At 52.5% G+C, this 24,682-nt stretch overlaps 5 protein-coding genes across 20 annotated transcripts in view; 3 read left to right on the forward strand and 2 right to left on the reverse strand.

Annotated features, from left to right (window-relative positions):
- Positions 1–148: 148 nt before the first annotated feature.
- Positions 149–13,405, reverse strand: LOC100122400 (tetraspanin-2A). 2 transcript variants are annotated; one of them, XM_031927554.2, is made up of 6 exons: positions 13,135–13,405; positions 12,885–12,942; positions 1,211–1,408; positions 940–1,116; positions 669–854; positions 149–506 (listed from the first exon to the last, which is right to left on the reverse strand). In XM_031927554.2, the coding sequence occupies exons 3-6, from the start codon at positions 1,406–1,408 to the stop codon at positions 429–431; spliced, it is 639 nt and encodes a 212-aa protein (XP_031783414.1). In that variant the 5' UTR covers positions 12,885–12,942; positions 13,135–13,405; the 3' UTR covers positions 149–428. The 2 variants fall into 2 exon arrangements, with proteins under 2 accessions (XP_031783414.1, XP_001606006.1); XM_001605956.6 differs by lacking the exons at positions 12,885–12,942; positions 13,135–13,405 and adding an exon at positions 1,613–2,019.
- On the forward strand, positions 1,960–4,383 carry LOC100680116 (dnaJ homolog subfamily C member 30, mitochondrial). The gene is made up of 2 exons (XM_003426328.5): positions 1,960–2,691; positions 2,764–4,383. Exons 1-2 carry the CDS (start codon positions 2,689–2,691, stop codon positions 3,436–3,438), a joined length of 678 nt encoding a protein of 225 aa, XP_003426376.1. The 5' UTR covers positions 1,960–2,688; the 3' UTR covers positions 3,439–4,383.
- Positions 3,464–6,318, reverse strand: LOC100122427 (vacuolar protein sorting-associated protein 37B). Its single transcript, XM_031927557.2, has 4 exons — positions 4,700–6,318; positions 4,415–4,586; positions 4,261–4,343; positions 3,464–4,186 (listed from the first exon to the last, which is right to left on the reverse strand). Exons 1-4 carry the CDS (start codon positions 4,829–4,831, stop codon positions 3,926–3,928), a joined length of 648 nt encoding a protein of 215 aa, XP_031783417.1. The 5' UTR covers positions 4,832–6,318; the 3' UTR covers positions 3,464–3,925.
- Positions 5,029–6,616, forward strand: LOC100117485 (39S ribosomal protein L44, mitochondrial). The gene is made up of 5 exons (XM_001607238.5): positions 5,029–5,312; positions 5,412–5,778; positions 5,855–5,939; positions 6,020–6,323; positions 6,400–6,616. The coding sequence occupies exons 1-5, from the start codon at positions 5,243–5,245 to the stop codon at positions 6,564–6,566; spliced, it is 993 nt and encodes a 330-aa protein (XP_001607288.1). The 5' UTR covers positions 5,029–5,242; the 3' UTR covers positions 6,567–6,616.
- A 99-nt stretch (positions 13,406–13,504) lies between the features above and the next one.
- LOC100122466 overlaps positions 13,505–24,682 on the forward strand; it is a 50,354-nt gene continuing 39,176 nt past the window's right edge. For 2 of the 15 annotated variants that reach the window (XM_032598365.1, XM_031927502.2), the window contains exons 1-2: positions 13,512–14,100; positions 14,473–14,555. The gene's annotated coding sequence lies outside the window, so the exon portion shown is untranslated. Of the gene's footprint in view, positions 14,556–14,606; positions 14,928–15,015; positions 15,305–21,282; positions 21,697–22,442; positions 22,835–24,682 lie in introns of those variants that run through there. The other 13 variants (XM_032598367.1, XM_032598371.1, XM_032598364.1 and 10 more) reach the window with 10 other exon arrangements.

Below are 24,682 nucleotides of genomic sequence, written 5' to 3' on the forward strand. Positions count from 1 at the left end.
GCAGCCGACGGTTCAAGGCTGACAATGCTCCGTAAAATTGGACGGAGAGAGCAGCTCGTTTGGAGATTGATTGATTCCTGAGGCGCATTGCGAAATCGACGAGTGCGCGAGACATTCCTCTCTCGTTGTACGCACGCACGTACGTATATATGGGTGAACATGATTTATTTCGACGATAACATATAAATATGGTAATGTGTTACAAAAGTATATTTACGACTACGGCTACATAGACTTGTTAGGAATTGCGCAAGGCTCCGGACGCCTACAAGTACAGTATACGGTATATAAAAAGAAACAGTCGTTGTTCGCAGAGACGCGCACACGACACGTTGATTAAGCAGAAGGTATAAAAATCTACGTTAAATTACACGTAATAGAAAAAAGTGAAGAAAAAACTATAAACTAAAGAGGGGATCGGTTGTGGCTTAGCGCTTGAACGTCGCGTTGTCCTCCTCCTTCTTGATGGCCTGGATGAGGATGAGCGAGAGCACCGCCTGGACGACCTGCAAGAAAAGAAACGCACTTACTAATGCATCAGTCGAATTCTCCAATTGAATGAAAACGTAATATCTCGCGTATAACAGAGCTCTCGGCTCGGCCGAGTGAAAGGGAGCCGCGCACGGAGGCGCGATAAGCTAGGTGTTCCAGATACGCTGTACACTCACGTGAACCATGCAGAGGGCGAGAGCGAGTCCGGCGAGCCAACCGGCCCTGGCCTCGAGGAACCAGGTGAGCTCCTCGACGCAGCCGTGGAAGAAGGCGTTGCCGGTGACGGTGTCGCGGCACTCGGTGGGCAGAGGCTTCAGCAGGTTCAGGTAGTCCGTCGGTCCGTCCGCGCCGCAGCAGCCGATCTAAATGGCAGACGAAACGAGACGAATGAGCCGTTATCGTCGCGCTCGCGCTTCCTGCGCCATGACTCGTTCTGTTATCGCTTACGTTTTCCTGCACCATCCTGAGGATGACCGAGACGTGCTCGTGCTGCGAGTTGACGATGAGGTTCGTCATGGACTTGCGGATCAGCGGCTGGATCTGGCTGTCGTAGGTCGAGTAGTCCAGCAGTACGGCCGAGCCGGCCAGTCCGAAGAGGAAGGACAGGCCCTGCAGTCCGATGTTCTGTTTGGAGGGGGAGTGGGGGGGGGGGGGATAAGTACAAGTTGGCCGTTAAAATTAAAAGTCCTCGATTAATCGATTGTAGTATTCTACTCACGATGAGCAAGGCGAGCTTGTTCTCGAGGAGGGCGGAGGCGCAGCCGAAGAAGGAGACGACGGTGACGAGCACCGAGGCGAAGATGAGGACGTCGATGCCGATGTAGAACTCGCCGATCTGCAGGAAGTCGACCCACTCCTGGAAGCCCGGCTCCACTCGCAGCCATATCGACAGGCCGAACATGCCGGTGCCGAGCATCTGTTCCGGGGAAGCATTGTTTAGTTGGAAATGGAGGCATATATCTGTATATGTATATATATATATATAAGACGCGCGCGGGTATCGGCTTATCTCGGATGGCTTTCGTCAGCGCCCCGCTTATACGGCGTGAATGTATACTCGAGGAATGCGCCGCGAAAGCTCTGCTTTTTTCCGCGCCGTTTCTCAGCCTCCTGCACTCACCCACATGACCGCGCTGAAACAGAAGAGGGTGTACTTGACGCACTCGATCCTGCGCTCCAGCTGGGCCATACCGGCGCCTTGGGTTTTCACGACCATCTCGGGCGGAACTCGATACCGCGGCACACTTTTCACTTATTTCACGCCGAAACTAGTCGAGCAGGCGCCGTACATGCAGTCGAGTTTTCGACTGATGCGGACGGCAGGTAGACGCTACGCGTACGCGACTCGCGGCCGTCTTATCTGCCTCGACAAACACTGCCGCGATAAGGAGCGGATATAAGCACGCCCTAGATACGGCTATCGGATAACGAGATATATCAGCAGCGTGTGCGTGAGTCACGCGCACCAATGTGCAGCCATATCTCCGCTCGGCTATGCCCTCTTCCTCGTACGTGCGCGAGACAAACAAGCTGGGATGGGCGCAGCAGGTGTGCTTTTCATTGTGTGGATGCGAGGGCATACTCCCGTCGGGCTAGTCGAAACGCGTATATGGATTACGGTACGCGCCGACACTCGACGTTGATCCATCTTCGTAGGTATGTATACATTGCGGTATCGAGGACTGCTCCGGGATCAAACGCAATGCAAACCCTATGCAACTTCATTCCCAGTTCTTAAGCTTCGCCGAAAAACTTGGCCTCGAATATGCTTGAGCGTTATCGCAAAAATTCTCTTGCCACAAACACGTGACGCGCGACATTTTTCAAATTTCGCGCCGCTCCCGTCGGATCTTGCGGACGACTCTATACTATATCTATATCTATGCATCATCTGATACAACAAATAAGTCGACAAGAGTGGGGGTTGTGCAGCAGGAGCTTGCGTAAAAGTGTCTGCAGTACTATACGACAGCCCTCCTATAGGTTAGGTTATCTTGAAATATGAATAATCTTGACCTTGGGCACAGAATTTGCTGCAATTAACGAAATTACAGAGTGAGCCTAAGTATTTCCAAACTTGTCAGCATGCTCACCTACCTGACTGGAACCTGATCGAGAAGAGGAAGAGAATCACCCAAAATCTAGCCTCTCCTGACTCTTCAAAATTACTACTTATGTTTTGATCGTTCAATAACCATGGTAAGATATAGAGGCCTCGTGTTTCTCAGTCGGAAATATCAGTCATCGTGATTTCTCAATGATTTCTTGCAGATTGCGAACAGCTCCAAACGAATTTTCAATTCCGTATGCGAATTAAGGCTGTGCTTTTCATCAAAGGCTAAAGCTCCAACTCACTATGAAACGCTGAAAGTAGCCCAAAACAGTACACAAGATGACATAAAATCAGCCTATTACAAACTCTCAAAGAAATTTCATCCTGACGTTAACAAATCTGCGGATGCGAAGAAAAACTTTCAAGATCTCTCCGATGCCTACGAGGTATTGGGAAATTTCAGTAAACGCAAACTGTACGACCGTGACCTCTTGGCCAGAGGTGCTAGCACCAGTTTTGGCTTGAGAAAGGCACAAACGCAATCGCAACCGTACACAGAAAAGAGGGAAGATCCATTAGCTGGATTTTACAAGGCACGACAAAAAGATTATGATCCAGACAGAGAAAGAGCTACCAATCGAGCAAAATTTGATTTTGATCAATGGACACGTACGCACTACGGCAACACATTCAGGCGTTCCTTGAAGGATAAAGAAAGCAGACTTTTGAGGGAGGAACTCAATCGTCAGTATGCTAAAGAAGTGGAAAAGGATAAGGCTAACGTATTGACAATTTTATCCACAGCGGTCTTAGTTTTGATCGCTCTATCATTTCAAGCACATTACGAAAAGACCGTTTATGATCGGAACTTGTTAGCCAACAGAAAGAATTGATGTCTAGCGTTTAAAACTAAGTTCATTATTAGACATATTATTTATTAAAAAGCTCTTATGTTTATTTTGTAAATACTAATGAGCCTTGTTATTGTACAGAAGAAATAAAAATATTTTAATCTTAAATCTTAAATCTTAAACGAGTACGTGAAGATTTTCACAGTGACAGTTAGTCTTGTATTTTTAAATTACAATGATTTTGTTTACTTTTACACGCTGATCTGATAGTATTTTAACAGTTAATAATAATAATTGCTTTTTTACAGAGTTTGCTATTCGCTACAAGAAAACAATATAAAAGTACATTAAATTAAACGTAATTTTCAGAATATTAACTGACGTGAAATATTTCAGTATCACTGTACATTTTGTTCAAAATAAACACATTTCAACTTAATAATATAAGGCCCGCGAATCTGTGTAAATTTTTCAGATTGGCAAGCGTATCCACAAAAGTTGAATAGATAGACAAACGCGTACTGATTAACTAAAATGGCTTCAAAATTGGAGGCACTGGCATAGGCATAGACAATGGTCCAGTTGGGTATGGAACAGATGGCATTCCTGGGAAATTTCCAGCTATTGGATATCCAGGATTTGTGGAAGAATGTACTGATGGTCTTCTCATCAGCTCTCTCATTTTATCAACTTTTACCTTTCTCATGTGCATGATCTTGCGCCGCGTGAGAAATTGTTCCAAAAATTCATCAACCTCCAAGTCTCCGCTCAGAAACTTTTCTGCTACTTTCTGAAATTACAGATTTATGCTATAATTTGTTGTCTGCTTCTATAAAGCAATACTTAATCATGTATATTGCAAACCTCCGACTCTTCTTCAATTTCTGCAGCTGCAGCTTGTAAAAGATCCAGTGCAGTGTCGACTGTCATTGTCCCAGCTTTGTTTGCTGCAAAAAAATAAAGAATAAAGATATACCATACAAGTTATCAAATAGATTACTCTATCCTTCAAACTTACTTATCTGTTCAAGTTTTGCCTGCACACTTGCGCACAATTGATTGCCTTCTTCGCTAAGAGATTGTATTAGATTTTTCGATTCTTCCAATTCTGGCTCCTTTGACAAGTTGAATTCTGCTAATGATCGATTCCTGACCATAATTTCTTCCTTTTCAGACTCCCATTCCAACAACTGAAATAGAATACCGCGATGTTATTGCTTGCGTACGACTCATTACAAAAGTTAAGAGCATTATTTAACTTTTTCAAGTAAGATTGTACAAGTAGAAAAATACTAATCTGTACCTGTTGATTATCTTTGATAATTTCCTCAAACTTGTCATCATTGTTCAACAAATCTTTTAATTCATCAGTGCTAAAATTATTCAGTGGACCTAGCGCAGCTGGAATGTCAGGCTCTTGGCTGGATTTAAACATGTTGAATGCTTTGAAAAGCCCAATTCTTGCAGTACACTTGGTATTTCACTCGTCGAAAGATAATGCTTATCCACTTTAACAACAATGTCTTTATGCTTTGACAAGCGAGTTGTCGTCACTGCTAATGACTTGAGAGTCAAAGAATCCGTGCGCGTTTATGTATTATAGATTCGCGACGTACAGTCTGACAGAACGGAGCACGAATTCGGTCCGTTTTTCATGAATGCATCTCGCGCTCCGATTGGTTCGCTCGCTAACTAACCTTACTCTAACCCTACTTCGTGCTGTGTCGGTTCGATGGGTACACTATTGTTATGGACGGTGCTGTAAGAGCTTTCGGCGAATAATCATTGTTTTGCACGATTTAAATAATCGTTCGTCTGTAAAAAGTAGATAGAATCCAGTGAGAAGATGCACAGTTTACGTGCTGCTGCACGATTAGCAGCTTGCTGCCAGAAGTTAAACCTTACTCATCACGTGTGTAAGTTTCACGTTTTTGTGCGACAGCGGTGGCAGGGTTAAATTAGAGTTTTTTCAATCAACTCGAACTTTTCTAATGATTCACGCTGTCTTTTTCTAGCCCAAAGATACATCAAAAGATATGTTCGACCGACTTTAATTGAGCTTACAAAGCGAAAGTGGGCTCAAGGGAAACAAGTGCCAAATCCAAGAAGCAAGTTTCTCGATTGGAATAGAGATGCTGAAATTTATGCATTCAACAATAGGCTTTCAGAACAGTTTGACACCGATTTGCTCGAACAAGCATTTATACACAGATCTTACGTCATAAGAGAGGAAGAAGATCAGAAGAAAGTCGGCATCGAAGATCCTCAATTGGATCTAACTGACAATCGCGAGATGATTGATGAAGGAAGAGAAATAGTTTCTCTAGTAATCGATAATTATTTGAGTCAGTCGTTACCTCTAGCACCTCAAGAATGTATTTAGTGAGTTGTGTTACACATAAGAGCGAATCTCGGTTAGATCAAGCTATGCAGATTCTAATGTCAATTTTCATTCTAGTGCTTTCAAGCAATACCTGCTTTCAACTCCGGTTCTAGCGAACACAGCATCCGGTATAGGAGCAAAAGACTTGATTTTGTCAGCAGTGAGTGTAGTTTTAGATAAATCACGTGAAATCTATGGCTATCATAGCTGCAATAACAATAACGGTATTTGCTTGCGCAGGATTCTCCCTTGGAAGAGGAAACAATTGCCAACACATTCTACGCTTTGACGTCGGCGCTAAATCGCAGCGTCGATTTGGAGCACACAGGTCTGTTTGTACGAGACATACTCATTGCACAATTGGTTGCGAAGGATCTGATGGAAATCTGGTGTCCAGAGGAACCAGTTGAAATCCTAAACGACATACTCGACCGAGAGCACAGGGAACTTGCAGAACCAAGAATAATAGCTCAGAATGGTGTCAACACACTGTTACCTGTGTACAACATTGCGGTCTACTCCAATCAAGAGTTTCTGGGCTCAGGTAAGAAAGAAGATCCGCGGGCCGCATAGCCGAATAAACTGCATTTTGGATAAACCGCTAAATTCTTCATCCGCAGGCTTTGGCGAAACGATCGAGGAAGCCGAAAAAATGGCTGCAATCAATGCCCTGCAGAGGATGTTTGGACTGCTGGATCACAGCAAGCCGATAAGGTGCAACTTGAAGATAAACGAGACCGAGCCGAGCAATTTACCGCTCGAAGAGTGGAGCAGGAGTAACGCTTAGTGTCTAATATTTTTATGAAATAAAACTCGATATTGTTGTTACGAAACGAAGAGTCTGCGTCAACTATTTGAGTTTTAGGGAGAGAAATTTCGGTATAGAGAAAAGATCCTCCTTTTTGAAAGTGCTCGAGTAGTAGCTGACAAATTCCACAGATGTCAGCTCGGGCCCGGACGGTGCTGAGACCTGCGGAGCCTCCAGCGAACTACGGCTGTGGAAAAAGAATCAGGTTTTTTGCTCGTCCAGCGCTATCTCCGATCTCCCGACTAAGCATATGGTCGGCTCGAGAATCCAGCTACGAGAGCGAGGCTCGAAAATTTTCGCTTCGAAAAAAGGAAAGCATGGTTCGCGCGAAATTCGGCTGCGCGCGTGCAGGGTGTCCCGTTATCGAATTCAGAATACTTTCTCTGTCTGTCTGTCGAGAGAGAGGGACAGAGCACAGCGAGTCGTAGGAGCGTATCGCCGGTGCGCGGCTGTAAAAGGCGAATGTATCGAATCGCCGATGCCACGGCTTTGTCTACGTCTCTATCTATCTCTCTCTCTCGGAGATTTCGATATTTATTCGAGCTCGCGCGCAACTTGGGGAGTAATTTCGCTGCCGGCAGAAGTTTGGCCGAACTTGCAGCCGCTGTGCAGTACAGAGCACACACACACGCGTCGCGGGATGAGTTTCCAGAATTGGAGATGGATAGAGAGCGGATCGGAGCGATGGATTACGGCGAGGGAGAGAGCGGAGTCGTAAAACTCGAGAGAGACTATGCGCTCGGCGCTCGGAGCGGTCTAGACAATCGATCGTTCCAGTAGAGAGGAATTTTCGAAAGAGTAGAAGGTTCGCAGTCAAAACTCGAGCTGCACTCTGCGCTTCGTCCGATGCGTAAAAAGTCGAGGAAGACATCGCGCGCACAGAGGAGAGCTCGGCGTTGGCAGCTCTTTCTCTCTCTCTCTCTCTCTCTCTCTCGCGTATATTGATTATTTACAGTCGGCTCTATCCCCTTTAAGCTGGTTCATCCTTGCCCCTTCCCTCCCGCAGCCGTCCTCCTCCTCCTCCGCGCTCCTCCCGCCGCTTACTCTCGCCCCTCGCGCCCTCTCTCTCTCTCTCTCTCGCTCGAAAGAGAGTCGACGGTGGTGGCGGCCAGCCTTTCCGCGCGTGTACGTGTACGTGCGCTATAATACGCACACGCTCGCGAGAGATAGAGAGAGGGCGAGAGCACACGCGTATATGTGTACTCGGCGTCTGAGCGAGTGCGCTATTCCTGCGTGTAACGACTCAATGGCGCGCTCTCTCTCTCTCTCTCTCTCTCTCTCTCTCTCTCTCCCTCTGCCACACCCTTTCGCCGTCGCGAGTAATCAGCGCTATTGTTGTTTTAGCTCTTCCATCGGCCGACCCTCTCGCTCGCTCCTCGATGCGCGCGCGAGTGAGCCAACTCTGCACCCACGCGTTATCTCTCTCTCTCTCACTCTCTCTCGCTCTCAGCAGCAGCGAAGACGCGTAGCTGACCGATTAAAAACGAGCAGGTAGCGCTCTCTTTTTTCCGCGGACGCGCGGAATCTGGTTCAGCGCTGCACTTGGCAAATATACGACCTGTGCTGTGCGGCGCGAAATTTCGGGGACGCTCGAATCAATATTTGCTCGCTGCAGCCCTGCGCACCTATACGCGTGCCGTGCGTGTAATGTATTTGCATGGGGCTGTAGCGCCGGCTCTTTTTCCGAAATTTCCGGCGCACGGCCGATTCGAATTCCGCGGGGGGAGAATCGATTCGCTTAAAGCCTGTGGCGTGTACCTGAGGGAAATTTCAGGCTCCCGCTGCTTTCTCACACTGACGCTCGAAGGGCCGCAGGAATAATGTTACACGACCCGCTCGCTCTCTCTCTCTCTCTCTCTCTCTCTCTCTGATAATACCCGCGGACTTTTTGCTCGTAGCCCACTACTGCGATGCTTATCGCTCGAAGGGCCGGTCTGATTTGAATTTCGAATGGCGGAACGATGCGTGGAAAATTTAATTTATCCGCGGCTTTCGCTCATTTTTCTGCCGGATTGGCCATTCAGGGCCGCTCGAGAGAGTTCCGCAGTGTATAGATCTGATTAAGAAATTTTCGACGCGCGCCCGGCTATATAATTTCGTGATTCGATTCATTAACTCGCGCCAGCTCCGGCTTTATGGAATTAGAGATAGGGGTGTATGGGAGGAAAAGTCTGCTCGTTCCAATCAGGAAGTTTCTCGAGCTGATGAAACTCGCAGTTCGGCAAACAGAGCGGACTTTTGTTTCTCTCTCTCTCTCTCTCTCTCTCTCTCTCTCTCTCTCTCTCTCTCTCTCTCTCTCTCTCTCTCTCTCTCTCTCTCTCTCTCTCGGGGAAGGGAGTGCGAACTTTGGCGAAATCTCGCACCGGCTACTTGGGATTCAGACTTCAGAGTCTCGGAGATTCGTCAGTCAGTGACCTCGCCGCTGCGACTGCACGCGCACCACATTCGAATCGATCGATCGATCGGCGCGATTCCATTATGCAGTGTCCCCCTGTATACAAGCTAGTGCACTGGTACGTCGGAGTCTGGCTGACTTTTTCCGAGAAGGCCGGGCTTTTTAATAAGCCGGAATCGCAGCGGCGAGCGAGCGGAGAAATAAACTGCGCTGCTCTCGGCGCTGTTTATTTCTGCTTTTACGCGTCGCGGCCGTTGGTCAATAGCGTGTTCTTCCCTTTTTCACCCGCAGCTATACAGGTATACATACAAACGGTGACGTGTCGGTGCTCGTTATACCCGCTAGCTCCTTTTGACGTGCGCGAGTTTTGTTTGCCCTTTTTCCGCGCGCGCGCGCACGAAGGGAAAGCTGCTTGATAGGACTCGGAATTGCTGGCGAAGGTTATTAAAGCGCATTCGTAATATGCAGGAGTCTATCAAATAAAGAGCCGGAGTCTCGAGACGCCGGGATTATGAAATTACTCCGCGTCTCCTTATGCAAAGCTGCTCGTTCACGATTGTTTTCAAGGCCACGGCCGCAAAAAGACTCGGAATTGAGAAATAGGTAAAAATCGCATGGACAACGACCGCCGCTGCAATTACCGCTAACGCGATTTCCGTTTTCGGCAACTAGCCGCACGCGTGTTTGATCGATGGCTCCGAAAACGGAGCTAAATGCGTTTATTCGCCGCGGCCGCTTAGGTATAACATTGTGTTTCGCGCGCGAACGTTCGGCTGATGGAAACTGAGCAGAATTTGTCCGCCGAGCGCGCGGCGGCGGCCTTATAAGGGGACGATATTCGCGGGAGAGAGAAACAGCAGCTCTTGGTCAGCGTCCGTTACGAGAGATTACGATCTCGCGCGTAATTAGAGCCGCTGCAGAGGAGACAAAGATGTAAGCGAGCGCATTGCGCATTGTCCGTCGGGCTGAACGCGCATAGGTATGGTTTTATCAATGCTCGGCTCGGGGCTGTGTGCGCCGAGATTAAGCACGTTGTGCTGATTCGCCGCCGCTTGGGATTACGTGCCCGGCTCTCCCCCACTATATCGCGCTCGCTGTATAACATGCAAAGCGATATTCTGCCGCATAATCGAGCCTCGAAATATGCTCCGAAAAACGCAGGCTCGACGACGACGACGACGAGTCGATGACGATGATGGAAGAGCGGATGCCCGAGAGAGAGAGAGAGAGAGAGAGAGAGAGAGAGAGAGAGAGAGAGAGAGGCATTCTCCTTCTCTTCGCTCGAGCTGCTGCGCAAAGATCCTCCTCCTCCTCCTGTTCGTGTACTCGTATAGTCGTGTATACACTGTAGAGCAGTATAGAACGAGAGAGCCGGGCCGACGAAACGGGATTCTTTCCTCGGCCGGTCTGGCCGCTTCTCGCGCATGCACACATGCGCGAGCGCGCGCGCGCGCGTGTGGTCGATTGCCCTGCGTGTCCGTGAGCGCGAGCGAGCGAGAGAGAGAGAGAGAGAGAGAGCGGCAGTAGCGCGGCGTTGCCAAGTCTCGGCACTGGCGTCGCTCCGTCTTTTTCTAGCAGCGCGACGTTGCCGGCTGTCCGGCCTCGCGCTCTTTTCCCTGTCTGGGCCGACTCGGTTCATCGGCTCTCTCTCTCTCTCTCTCTCCTCCGCCTCAGCCTGTTTCCGAGCCTGCAGCGCAGCTCCTTTTTCTTCTCTCCGTCTTCTTTCCTCCTCCTCCTGCTTGTGCGCTCTGCGCCTGCTCCCCCGGCGCGCGGAGGAGTACGGGGGCACCTACGACGTTCTCTTCCTCGAGGAACACCCGGGCCAGGGGGAGCTTCTCTCTCTCTCTCTCTCTCTCTCTCTGATAAGCGAGCGCGCGTCTTTGTTCCTATTATGCACACACTGCCGCGCGCCGCGGAGAGCGAGGGGAGCCGTGTCCATTTCGGCTGACCTTGGCGGAGAAAAATCTAATTTTATTGCCGCTCCCTTATCTCTCGCCGCTGCCGCTGATAGCTGGACGTTGGGGAACTCGCCTTTTTCCAAGTCCGAGCATAGGTGCTCGCCCGTACAGTATTAAACGGCGGCGCCAATTCCGTCGGGATTTACGGGCGATTTCGGCAATTTCAAGTTTCGAAATTTACATGGTAATTTAACGATTCGAGCCGGCCGCGCCAGGCGAGCTCGTTGCGCGCCTGCATCACGTGTTTGAAAAACTGCGCGAACCGCCAGCAGCCGCGCGATTCATTAGCGAGAGCAATTGTGCCGAATATTCCCCGTATACTTTATTACGACGCCGTGCGTATACATATAGCTGCGGAGTATGAGCCGCGGAAAGACGCTCCGCGGACAAACGAGCAAGACTTGGGGGGGGAGTATAGGTATTATGTATACCTTATACTAGTATACTGCAGAGTAGCTGTAGTTGGAGGGAGAAGCCATAAAGCACCACGACGAATCTCATTATGCACGAGGGAGAGAGAAAGGCATTTGGGAATTTCGCTTTTCAGGAGAGGACGACGCTCCGCGCACCGCTTTTGTGTGCGTGCGTATGCTTTTCGAGAAAACGATAAATATTTATTGTCTGCGAGCGTCTCTTCGATGCCGTGGAAATTTTCCGTCGCTATATAACACGCGAGAGTAAACGCCGCCTGCGCGAAAACAAAGTCACGAGCCGAACAAAAGTAGCAATGATGCTGCATCTAGGAGCGTCGCGAGTCCGTTGAACCTATAATAGCGCGGCAGTATAAGCGGCTCCGAAACGCAAAAACATCCCGCGGCACATCCCCTTTAAGGCGCTCGATCCGCGCTCGGCTTGGCGTGTTTTCCGGAAATACGTGCGTGCGCGCGTGTGTGTGTGTGTGCGGCTACCTGGACGATCTCTCGCCGCTGATCGCTGCGCTGCGGTTTTGTTTTTAATTGGCCGCCTTCCGTTCTTGCGGAGAAGCGCGCTGTGTTGTGGGAGAGGATTTATTTTTCATTTCGCGACTCGCAGTGCAGCGCGCACGGGATCGAGTTGAGCGCATAGATGAATGTTTAGAGGCGCGTGGGTCGAGAGAGATCAGCGGGGCCCTTAGCAACAGTCGTTGCAACAACGCGCGGCTGCGCTCTCGAGTTCTTAATCCGAATTTCGAGCGAAGAAGAGCCTCGCGCAGCTTAATTTCAAGCGAAAATCATTATCGTCCCAGCACATCCCGATAACGGCCTGGCGAGACAAAGAGAGAGAGAGAGAGAGATATAGCGCGCCCGTCCTCTCGAAGAATCCGTCCAGTCGGCGCGATAAGCCTGAAGAATTTACAATTACAATGACGAAATCCAGACGTCGACGTCGTACAAAAGCCCCTCGCTTGCGAATTTGCAGAAGTAAAGCGCGCATGCAATCGTGCAGCACGTCTCTCTCTCTCTCTCTCTCCCTCGAGACACACTCGCGCGCGCGCGCGCGCGTGTGAGTGTGTATATCGGTACACAGTGAGCCGGTTTCAGCGCAGCAGAACTGCCTCCCCGCCGCTGCTCTGCTGGCGAACTCTTCTCCGGGCGGCCCCACTCCGCGGCGCGCGCTCGGTCACACACAGCGTACTCCGAGTGTGTGCGACGGCTTGCCTCCCCTCCTGCCGATTATACGGAGTTTCCCCGCGGGGGCGTCCATCGTTTTCGATCTATCGTGCAGCCAGCGCTGCAGAGCGCGGGTGCGTCCCGTGACGTTAACCCGTCGGCCCTGAAAAGCGCGAGCGGCTCGCGAAATTCGGCCAGAGCTGGCTGCCCCTTTTTTGCGCTCGTGTTTCTCTCGCTCAAAGGCGAGAGGGAGACGCTATGCGCTATCAGGAAGAGAGAGGCTTTGTCGCTGCCCCCTCTTCGCCCCTCACGGCGTACTGTACAAAACAAGGCTGCAGGAGGGGATGATGCTCACCTTTATTCGGTCGGCCGGATGACGATGTCCATCGGGCTCCAGGTGCTGGATGCGCTACCTGTATGCATATAGGAAACGAGTGCCGTGGAGTCTGGTTAGGCGCTGCTGGTGCATCGGGAGAGAGAGAGAGAGATTGCAGGAAGGCGAGAAAAAGGCGCTCTGAAATCGCTCTCTATCGCGCTATCTCTCCCCTCGTCAATTCTCTCTCGCTCGCTCGCACTTTATGCTCATACGCGGGATGTATACCTACCCATCTGTCCGTCTCCCTCGCTCTCTTTCGTCCCGAGAGCTAAAGTCACTCTCTTTCTATTTCTGTGTCGACGGCGGTTCGTTCTCTCGCCATACATGTGTGCGTCCACTGGCACACAGCTGCGCCCGTAGCGCTGTGTGCATTGTGCGCCTTCTCTCTTCAACTCGTGAGCCGACTCCCTCGCCGAAGAGAGAGAGAGAGAGAGAGCGAGCGCGTCGGAGAGAAGAGAAGAGCGCCCCCCTCCCTCGGCCGTCGGTTCCGTCTCTCTCTCTCCCTCTCTCTCTCAGACTCGCCGTCCTTGTCTCTCCTGTAAACAGCAGAGCGCGTCGGTGTCGGTGTGTGCAGCAGCGCCGCCGCTGCACCTGTGCTGGCCGTGCTCAGCAGTGCCCGGGCGCGTCTGTGTGCAGCGCGAGCGCTGCAGCTAAACAACGCTCTCTAGAGAGAGAGAGAGAGAGAGAGAGAGAGAACGAAAGACAGAGAAGGAGAATCGCTCGCATGCTCTCTCGCGGCGGCCGAGAGAGAGCTGTCCGTCGTCCGTGTGTTCTCGCGCGTGTGCGCGCGCTCTCGCGCTAGCTTCTCTCACTGTTGTGTCTATAACGTACGTGTCTCTCCGTTTCATCGAGGCTGGATCTCGTAAATACTCAGTTTCTCCGCGAGCGCGAGTTGTAAAACACGAGACAGTGCGACTCCAGCGCGTTCATCTACTGCAGCAGCTGTGGAGCAGCGAGAGGAGATCGCTGCAGAGAAGTGAGTTCAACCAGTGCAGCTTGCGACCCCACAGCAAATTTCCCAGTACCCGCCGAGTATCCGAGTTCACGCGCGCGTGTGCAGATCGGGAAGTTGGCGACGAGGCCGTTGGGCCTCCACCTCGAGCGTTCTCATAACCTCAACGTTGCATGGACGCTGGCATAATTCGTCGTCGCGCGTCGCATCGGGAATACGGATTTCCTCGCATCGGACCGCCAGGTATACGTGCTCGCGAGCTATAACCACAGCCTGCGGCGAGCTTGTGTGTATATATATATATATATATATATATATATATAAAAAAGGGGCAACGCCGTGTATAGCCTGCTGCGAGCACACGAATAGGTCGGGGCCTCGGAAGACTGACGAGTGCGAGAGAGACGGAAAAAGGTGTGCCGGAGTTACCGACCGAGGCTGTGCATGTGTGCGTGTGCAGCTCTCGCGCGCGCGTTCCTCCATCTCTCTCTCGCTCGTTCGCTTGCGTCGGCCGTCCGCGCCACAGCCGCGTCTCTCTGTCTCTCTTGCGCAGTGCACCAGGTCGGCCCCTGCTGCTGCCTGCGTACGTTGTACACATAATATACCGTATTATAGCGGCCTGGACTCGTCGTGTTCCCCGACTCTGGCCCGCCGCCGCCGCGCAGGAAGAACCGCTATAGGAGAAGAACAAGCTGCAGGTAAAGTGCGCGTAGTGACGACGGATTCTGGAGTGCTGTTGTCCATCTCTCTCTCACTCTCTCTCTCTCTCTCTCTCTCTCTCTCTCTCTCTCTATCTATCTATCTCTCTCTCTCTCTCTCTCTCTCTCTCTCTCTGTCGACTCCACCGAAATAGCCCGGGCGTATTTATAGGAGAGAAAGAGCGAGAGGGAGAGAAAAAAGAAGAGTACCCTATAGTCCGGGGCGAAATTTTCGCACTGTTCGTCTCTCCGCTCTGCTGCTGTACTGCTCTGCTGCCGCTGTGTGTGTGTGTGTATGTGTGTGTCTCTCCGTCCTCGTCGGATCTGCGAGCTCGGCAAGGCAACGAGGATCAGGAGCCACTGGGCCACGCCGTGAGTACCTTGAATTCTTCCATACTTACCGTGCAAACGACTTTCGTTGCACCACACACCACACTCCACATCCACACGACCCACACACACAGAGTTGGCTTTCTTATGCGCTAAGCGAGTGTATCTCCGTCTCTCTTGCATTCACGGACGCGCGACAGCCACACACGCGCACACGGACGGAAGAGGGACGAGTCGACGAGGATTTACCGTTAGCTCGAGGAGCTGCTGCATCGGTCGCCGCCTGATTTTTCCCGAGTCGTGGCAGGAAAAAAGCCGAGTGTTTCAGAGTGCGCGGGTTCCCCGAGTGATGTGCATCAGTGCGCCTGCAGGTCCTCGACCAAGAGACGCGCAGTGAGCCTCGGGTGCTCGGCTCTCGGGTGAGTGTGTGCCAGCGACGGAAAGTGAATTTTCGGAAAAATCAGTTCTGCGCAGCGGACGTCCCGTTATCGGGCAACATTTTTCAAGGTCCGCCGAGTCGTTTTTTATTCCTCGTCAGTCAGTCGTGCGGGAAAATTTTTCGAGTGATGTTTTCTCCCGTGGACCTCCCGAAGGTAGAGGCGTAGTGGGCTCGTGGACGAGGCCGACCCCCCGGACTGTGACATAACCTCGAAAGACCAGCAGCAAAGTGTCGTTGAACCGTCGGACAGAGCCGTTAGGCGTTTTTCCCCGTCGCGCGCGGCCTGGGCGTCGTCTTGCATCCGCGAACGAAAATCCAAGTGCAAAGTGCGCGACCTAACAGATGTCGGTCTCGCGCACGGTCTCTTATCAGTGGCAGTTTGCGTAAATACGCATTACGGCAACGGCGTCGGCGAGTGCGTGACTCTCTCCCGCTGGCACTTCCTAAACCAGATTAAAAGCGCGCGTTAGCTATTGCGCGAGCGTCACTTATCTTCTTCCGGAGCGGTCCGCGATTTCGAAACTGTCGGAATAAAAAGAGACGTCGAACTTTGTCGCGCGTCGGCAGTGACGCAGCAGAAACGAGGCGGGGGGAAAAACGTGTCTCGGGTGAAAATTCAGCGACTCATCCCCCTCGAAAATACATATAGGCATCGAAGCGAGCGGCCGTCTCTCCTTGTGGTGTCCGAAGCCGAGGCAGAATTCGCGAGTGCGTCGCGTCGGCAGCCAGAGCCGTTGCGCAACCGGGAGAGCGATGGAGATATGGTTACATCTGTCGAGTTTATACTCCTATCGAGAAAAACACGAGCGGACAGTCTTGCGGTGCTTGTTATATCGCGGCCGTTATCGGGAAAGCGACAACGACGGCTGGCGCAACCGAGCGATTGTGCTCCAGATAATGCAGATGTGTACTCGCTGTACTCGCGAGGGGTTTTAACGAGAGACAACCGACGAGCGTTACGGGAATACGCGTATTTATAGGAAGGATTACGCAACGTCGGGGAGAGAGAGAGAGATAAAAAAAAGCTCCGATCCGCCGGGCTGCAGCGCGCACAGAGCTCGATGCAATCCCCTGCAACTTTCAGCGGAGCCTGCATATTTCATCGCGGCTCTAATGTAACCCGGATTGACGGGGCGCATAACGGCGTCGGATTTTCAAAGTTTCATGCGCTTGATTACGGGAAATCGATTAGCCGCGGCGGAGGAGGAGGCGAGATTTTATTTTCGACTCGCTCTCGGATCGAAACAATTTATGGGAGCTGCAACGCGGAATCTCTGGAATCGCCGCATTTCCGGAATCTTCGGGCGCTCACGCACGCAGCGGAGAAGAAATAGCGTTAATTACATGCGCGCGCGGGCTTTTCGCGGCGCTCGGCCAATTAATTTCGTGCATGTGGGTCTTCGCTCGGCGTCTCTCTCTCTCTCTGTTCGCTTGTGGAGCCCACTTTTGCGTGTACAAACAGAGGAAAAATCGATACATCCGGAACGAGGGACTGCGTTGCGCCACCGCACACTGCAGGGGAAAGGTGAAAATCCTCGCGCCGGCTACGGGGAATAGACGATTATTTTTGGTCGCGGCTCGCGTAATTTTAGAGCCGAGACGCGCGACCTTAGACGTCGCGCCTGCAGGCAGATGAATGGCGTCTCCGTATCATAGCGCATCGAGCCGGAGAAAAATACCGCAGAGGAGAGAGTTAAAGTCGTTCAATTGGGGCCGGATCGCGAGAGAGAGAGAGTGAGCGCTTTTGTTGCGCACCTATACGTGTGTACGCTCGAATTCAGGAGAGGCTGCACAATGAGAGAGAGAGAAAGGCTCGAGCGGGCGAATGAATGAACGCAGGGCACAAACGAGGCAAACTAATTTGTCTTCCCACTCCCTCCCCCCCCCCCGCGGCTCTTTTCTTCTCGCTGCGGCAAAAGTAAACGTAGCCGTCCGCGGAGCCGAGGGAATTCCAAGTTTGGGATTATGCCGCTCGAGTTTGCCCGCGCCGAGATCGGGATTATCGAATTTTGATTCGGGCTCGCCCGGAATATTGCGCGCCGCGATGCGACTCATAATTGCGCACTGCTGGCGATTGAAATTTCGGCGAAAAAGCGTCCTCCCGAATTCCCTCGCGACAAAATCAAAGCTCGAGAGGAGTTGCCGCGGCCTCGTTAGCGAACTTCCTGCGTTTGTCTCGCCAGCTGGAAAATGTGCCGTGGCTGCGTCATTTGTACCGACGCGTCCTGGGAAGCGCGCGGATCAAGATAGACGTGGCAATTTATTACGCGCCAGTAGACGACGACGACGATGACGAAGCGGGTATTCGGTCAATTGTCGATGGCCCTTTCCGCGGTTTCCTCGTGCCGCGTCTACGCGAACGCGGAAACTTACTCTCTCGACTTGCTCTTCCCGGCGCGGCTCGTTCAGCGGGATTAATAAAGTTCTCGGTTGCTCGTCGGCGAGGAAAAACTCGCCGACAAACAGCTGGAAGTTCGGGGAATGATATTTTCTCGAAAGCGTACCGGGCTCCGAAATTGCGCTGCACCGCGGGGGTGCGGCCCTTATCGCAGCGTGGCTCGACAAATATCGCGCTGCACGCGAGCTCCAAATTAGAGAGCGTCCTGCAATCTTCTCTTTCTCGATATTGCGCGTTACGTTCTCTGCCGTAAAATTTCCTCGCGCGCGAAACATCATCTCGGCGCGGTATTAGGGGATTATGGCATCTCCAATGCTCGCAAATCCATTTCTGCAGGCGGCGTCAGGATTTCCGCGGGGAAGACGAAAGTCGCTTCGGGCGTGGCAGCAAGACTCGCTCTGTGTACGCGGCGGTTGCGTCCGTTAAAGGGGATGTGCCGCGGCCAAATGGACTTGTCTTGTACGACTCGTCCTCGTGTTTTGCCACGGGTAATGGCTTTTTTATAAGCGGACACGAGAGAGCGAGCGGAGACGTCATTGCGGCTCTTTGAGTTCGAAAACGTTTTCTCGGAAGGAGGATACATTATTTGCGTCCTTGAGAATATTCGCGAGTTGGGCGCGGAAAAATTCGGAGCGACTGGAATTCCGCCAAGAGAGTTTCCGCGCGCGCCTACGAGGGAAGAGTCGCAAAATTTACGGTCCACTGTGCAGCGGCGCGTTTGCGCTTCACGAATGGCGTTCTGCGATGCGGGCCCAGCGTGTGTTTTGGGCCCGGTGATCGATCGAGTTATATTTAATCGCGTCGAATATTCCTCTGCCGAGGCGCGAGGATCTCGCCGCAGACGCGCGCGGCTGAATAATGCAGCGGAGGCTGATGCCTCGTCACTTTTAAACGACGGACACGGCGCCGCGGCCGCGTATGAATGACCTTTGGTCCTGCCAGTGCTGATTCGAGACGAGAGCGTCAAAGGACTCGAGCCAAGATTATTGTTCTCGGGGGCCGAGCGAGTTATGAAGAGTCGATCGTTGCAGCAGCCTCATGCCTTATTCAGGAGAGAGCCGCAGTGGCAATTTCGCATCAGCGAGACGTCGATGCGAAAAATTCCGCATAGCCCGCGAGAGAGTGCAATATTCAGCGGCTCGTGACACATTCGCCGTTCATTCAGCTGTTGCCAGGTAGAATAAATAACGCCGCTCGCTTGCTACAGAGCCGAGAGAGCGGAGGATTCAATTCCGATGTCTCGCCGGAAACGACATTCGGCTCACGTTGCGCTGCCGCGCGTACTGTACACGCTTTTCTTTCTTCGAAATTTTCGATCTCGCGCGCGCGATGAAACCCGCCGAATAATTCATGCCGCCGCTGTGTATACGGCAAATATTATTGCGCGCGCGCAGCGAGGAAAAACTGCATAAATTTGAATTTCATCCCCCCGGAATTACATCGCGAGACACCTGCCGCTATCGAGAATGTCGGGCGAAATTACCCTCGAAATTACCCGCGAGCGCGCTTCAGATCCGGAGCGTGTTTACGCCGGGGGAGTGTTCGCGTGCGTGCCTGCGAGCAGAAAATTCGTTGGGACGCGATTTAGCGCGTTCGCATTTTCCTCTAGAAATAATAGTCGCGATTGGACGCGGACCAAGAGCAATTTCCCTTCATTGACAAGTGGCGAGAGAGCAGCGCAAAAAGCAACGTCACACGTCCCTGCACGCGTGCATGCACACGCAGAGCCAGCCGCGCGTCTTTCGCAACGTCTGCTGGAGTGGTTCCCTCTCTTTTTCCCCTTCTGCATCCCCTCCATCGTCGCGCCGTCTCGCGAGCAGACACCCACGCGCGCTGATACGTAATGACTCGCCGCCGATGACTATTATAGTTTCTTGACACAGGATCGAAAATCCAACGAGCCGCTCTCTGTCTATTACGAACCGGGGGACGCCGGGGAATTCGACTGTTGTTCGCGGGAGGACGTCGAGTTGTAAAATAATTGTTTATGGACGTGCCTTGCGCCGAGCTCATCCATTAGTCAGCTGCCGCGCGACGCTCGCCTATAATCACACGCCTCATGAGCGAATCGTCCTCCTCTTCCATTCCCGCGGCAATAAATTTCAAAGCAGCGAAATTACCAGTTGTTGAGCCTCTCGATACTCCAGGTCCGCCTCGCAATACAAGTACGCGCGCAGCGGAGGAAAGATTCCGAGCGAAGAGACTGCATTATCGAGCGAGGGCGCGCGCGACGCCGCCGGAAATCGCAGCAGCGGCGGCAGCAACGGAGGCAGAGAGAGAGAGAGAGAGAGAGAGAGAGAGGGATCGGACTTGCACGTAGCGGCACTTTCCCTTTCTGTTGACCGTGCGCTAGCGCTGCAGCAGCAGCAGCCGCCGCCGCTATTTCGCAAATTTCTTCCGATCGAAATTCCCTCCGCCGCGTGCACGAGCCCTTCGTCCGCTCCACTGCGCCGTCCTCGCAGCTGCGCGATGCTGTTTGTTCGGGACTTTAAATGTCGCTCGCATTTTTCTCTCTCAAAGGGTTTACGAGCCTTCGCCGACAACGCCCGCACAATTTGCCCAGGAAACGATGCGTTTTTTACCCGACGCATTCGTACACGCACACGCTGTGTATAGCTGTAGTGCTGCGGGGTTAACAATTTTCCCTCCGACACGCAGCCGGAGGCATTTAATCAAGGAGTATCCGGCCGCATTTTTTCGCTCGGCTCGAATTTTCGGCGTTAACGAAATTTTCCGAACTCCAGCGCTCGATCGATTCCCTCCGCGCGCGCTCCAACTCTCTCTCTCTCTCGCGCGGGAAAGTGCGGCAAGGCTTTCCAGGGACATCGACGACGACCGGGAGAGAGAGAGAGAGAGAGAGAGAGAGAGGCGGAGGAGGAGGCTATAAGTTAATGAATTTCCTCTTCGCATCTTTTCGCGCATCTGGGCCCCTCGTGCGCGCCGGCAACGTCGCGAATTTCCGGCACTAGGCTGTTCATCGATCGCCGAGCTTCCCACGCGGCGCCAAAGACGCTTTTATTTTCGCGACCTTTAGCCGTATACCTATGTATGTCCGCTTTACTGCTCTTGTTGTTTCTGCCCGCTTCGTGGGAGCTTAATTACGGCTCCTGCAGCCGGAGTCGAAACTTTGTTTATCCGTAAATTTAGCTCTGTCGATAATTCAATAAGGCTCTCTCTCTCTAACTCAGAGATCAGAGAAGAGTAGCGAGAATTTTTGCAGCGGCAGCGAGGGAGCGAGTCGAGCAAGCCCGGACGGCGGCGGCGGCGGCGGCAGCAGCAGGGGGAACGAGCGAAAGAGAGAGAGAGAGAGAGAGCGAGAGCGAGCGCTGCGCACGGTTGCAATCGCTGCGTCGAGCTCCACTCCAAAATCAAAATAATTCATTCCGCACAGAGAAGGAGAGAGCGAGAGAGACAGCGCGAGCGAAGAAGAGCTCCGAAAAATCGCTCTCCTTTATTGCAACGCCGCCACACAAGCGCTCTGCGCACGGTCCCGTGTGTGTGTGTGTGTGTGTGTATAGCGCTCGGCGGGGAGAGCGAGCGAGCGAGCGAGAGAGAGAGAGGAATCGCGAGTGACTCGTGCGAGGCGCCGCCGCGCGCGCTCTCTACGACACGGCTATACTGTACGACTGTGTGTGTGTGTGTGTGTGTGTGTGTGTGTGTACGCGCTGCTCTCCACCACCATCTCACGCACACACCAGCACAGGCCGAGATACTTTCTCCCCGCCGCCGCCGCCGCCGCCGTCGCCGCGCGAGTGTTATCCTCCGCCTCGTCGACGACGTCGTTAACCAGAGGATAGCCAGCTGAATCTTCCAGCCCTGTGTGCTGCGTCGATGAGTGTAACCTGCAGGACTCGCTGCTGCCAAGGCTGACCGCGGGGAAGAGCGTCCCTCGTTTCGAGGTCGCCCTCGTCTTGGGTGATCGTGCAGTGCCTCTCCTTCTGGCTTTAAAGGTTGAAGCTGCTGCAGCCCGAAGGGTGAGATTTTTTTCCTCGATTTCGGAGTAGCGAGAGAGTGCAGTGATTTTTCGAAAAAGTGCGGCAGTGACAAAGTGCCTTTTCCGCGAGTGACCGGGGAGTGCTGTGCCGAGTTTTCCAGTGGTTCCGATGAATTTTCGCGGATCCGGAGTGGCCGGAATCTCGCGTGTGGACAATCCGGAGAAGCGCGTTTTTCGAGCCAAAACCGAGGTATTGTTAAATTTCGCGCCGGGCCGGTCAATTAAATCTACTTTTCCCGCGAAAATTCCGTCGGGAAGTGCCTCTTTCGATTTTTTCAAAATAAGCCCTTTTCGGCGCGCCGCAGTGCCCGAACGTCCCGCAACTCTGTGCGTTCGGTCTGCTCTCGATGCGATCGTTGGAATAATTGTGCCGTAACGTGCACGTCGTTAAAAGTAGTATTCGATACGCGAGGCTGCGAAATTCGAAAACACGATAGACGTCGCGAGAGCGGGCAGTACGATCGATAGCAAAGGCATCGACGCGCAGTGCGAGAAAAAAAGCGTCGAGTGAAACCCAATTAAACATATTTTCCGAGAGCACTGGGTGCCTACTCTCCGGGCGCGAGTGACGATCAATACGAAGCAGCGGGACGGGAGGAAAAAAGGAACGAGTGAAAATTCTCTCTCTCTCTGATTTATCGCGAGCAGAAGCGAAAGAGAGAAAGAGAGAAGAGAACGAGGAGCGAGCGAGCGGACGGACGGACGGACGGACGAACGGACTATAAATAAAGATAACGTGTGCGCGTGTTGGTGTGCTCCGGGCTGATTAATGCCAAAATTAAGGCGGAATCGAGTAAAGAGCTGCCTCGTCGCCAGCCGTCGCTTCTCTCCCGTTTTTTCGCCTGCGTAAACAGCTCCGTGGAGTGCCGTGCCTGAGGTTCCGAGTTTTGCTGTGCTCCGAAATACCGTTGTACCCGTACTTGCTGTGTGTGCAGTGCGCGAAAAACGAGCGCGAGTTTCGCTAATCGCTGCAGCTGCTGCTGCTGCGAGAGAGCTGAGTCAAGCGAGCTCAGCTCTGTGTGCGTGTGTGTGTGTACAGTGCCGCGCCGCCATTTCGTGCTTCTTTCTCGCTGGCTCGCCCGTACGAAGACTCTCTGCGAAGAGGCTTTTTGCGCGAGGTACGATACTGCCTCGCTGAAATTCGCGGACGCGTCGAATTCGGGAGGGCTGTGTGATTTTCGACAAATCGAGGCTTGTCGAAGGCTGTGCGACGGTTTTCCGGTGCCTCTGGCTGGATTCCTCGCCGTGGACTGCGAAAAAGTGCGAGTTCCCCGAAAGTGGATTTTCGACGGCGAAACAGTGAGATTCGGAAATTACGCGGCGAGCTGGTTCGGAAAATCTACTTTTCGCGGAAAAATTCGGGCGGGAAGGGACTCTGGCGATTTTTTCAAATTTGGCCCACCTTACGCGCGGGACTTGGTCGCTGAGCGCGGCGAGAGCAGACAGCTCCGGGGCTTCGCGTTGCGAGTCGTTCGCCTCCCGTGTACGCTGGAAAATTGTGAATTTTCGAATTTTCGCTCGCGTTGCCTCCGCAGGTGAGAACTTATCGAAGATAGGAAACTCTGGTGCACACCGCAGTGGTAAAAATAACACTCCTATCAGAGTCCGTTCATCCCAACTTCCGCATACTCAGAGACTCTCTCTCTCTCTCTCTCTCTCTCTCTCTCTCTCATTGGAATCGCTCTCTCCTCGTCGTGTCGCAAAAAAGACGATTAGAAAACTCGGATTCCTCGAATTCTCGCACGAAAAAGAAGCTCGATATAGTCGTCTTATCTCTCGCGGCGCGTTGCATCCAGCTGCACGTACGCAACCGCTGGCATGAATCAGACTGCTTCCTTTTTTCCCCTCGACCTTGTCTGACGCCGTCTGGTCTAATTTCTTTGAAAAGTCTCTCCTGCTGGCTATTTGCGCATGCGAACGAAAATTTCGCAGCGCTGCGCCCGCTCGTCTGGCTTTTTTCTCTGCCGATGGGCGATATAGCGAAGAGCCGTGTGAATGCTCGACTCATCTCTTTTCCATGCAGCCAGTCGGCTCCGAACTCTCGAAAGATCCTCCCGCGCACACATGCGCTCGCCTCGAGTGCGTCTCTTTTTGCCATCCGAGCAAACATTCGCAGCGGCGGTAGCGTCGTTTTCATGTAAATTTCGGCTTTATGCGATCTTTAATCGGAGCCAGGCAGCGCGAGTGAGTCAGTGCGCTACTGCGCAGTGTGCGTGTGTGCTCGCTTGTTTGGACAGTCTCTCTCTCTCGCGGCTATTATTCTTTCGGTTCCCCCTGCGCCGGGGCGCAATGGAATTCATAGACGACCTTGCGCAAACTCGAAAATCAATCAGCCTCGGCCAGCGATGCTTGCAGTCTTCAATTAACAAAGTAGGAGAACAGCTCCGGGCTGCCCGGATGAAAGCTCAATTCCGAAAGACAAAGTCTATCTCGCTTGCAGCTCCGGAATGGAATCAGAGTCGGCGTGCTGGAGAGCGAGGGTTGCTTATCTTCCGCGCGCCATTCGGTGCTATGAGAGCCGAGAGATAGGCGCGTGCGAGGTCATTCGTTGCGACCCGATAGACGCAGATTAGCTCCTAGTCTCCATCGCGGCCAGCGCGCGCGGGGCTGCGGAGGCGCACGGAGTCGATGCGCGTTGAGAAAGAGACTGGGTGACGAAGCGTTTCTCGAGTCGAACCGGTTCGGCGCCGCGAAATCCATGGGCCATTGTGTCGCGCTAGTACTGCGTGCCTCGTGCACGTGGGCTTAATGCGCTTTGCTGCGCGAAAATGGGGAGCAGCGCCGGCGAAAGAATCCAACTCGCTCGCTTTGTTCGTCGTTGTTATTGAATCTCGTCGTAAACGAATTATGATTTCGCAACGAGCAAAGCATGGCGTTGCGCGCATTGTTGTATACAAGGTTCTACTCTCTCTCTCTCTCTTTCTCTCTCTCTATCTCGAACAACGAATGCCTAATTACACTTGCCA

Source organism: Nasonia vitripennis, chromosome 3 (genome assembly GCF_009193385.2).
Source record: "Nasonia vitripennis strain AsymCx chromosome 3, Nvit_psr_1.1, whole genome shotgun sequence".
Classification (NCBI taxonomy): Eukaryota; Metazoa; Arthropoda; class Insecta; order Hymenoptera; family Pteromalidae; genus Nasonia; species Nasonia vitripennis.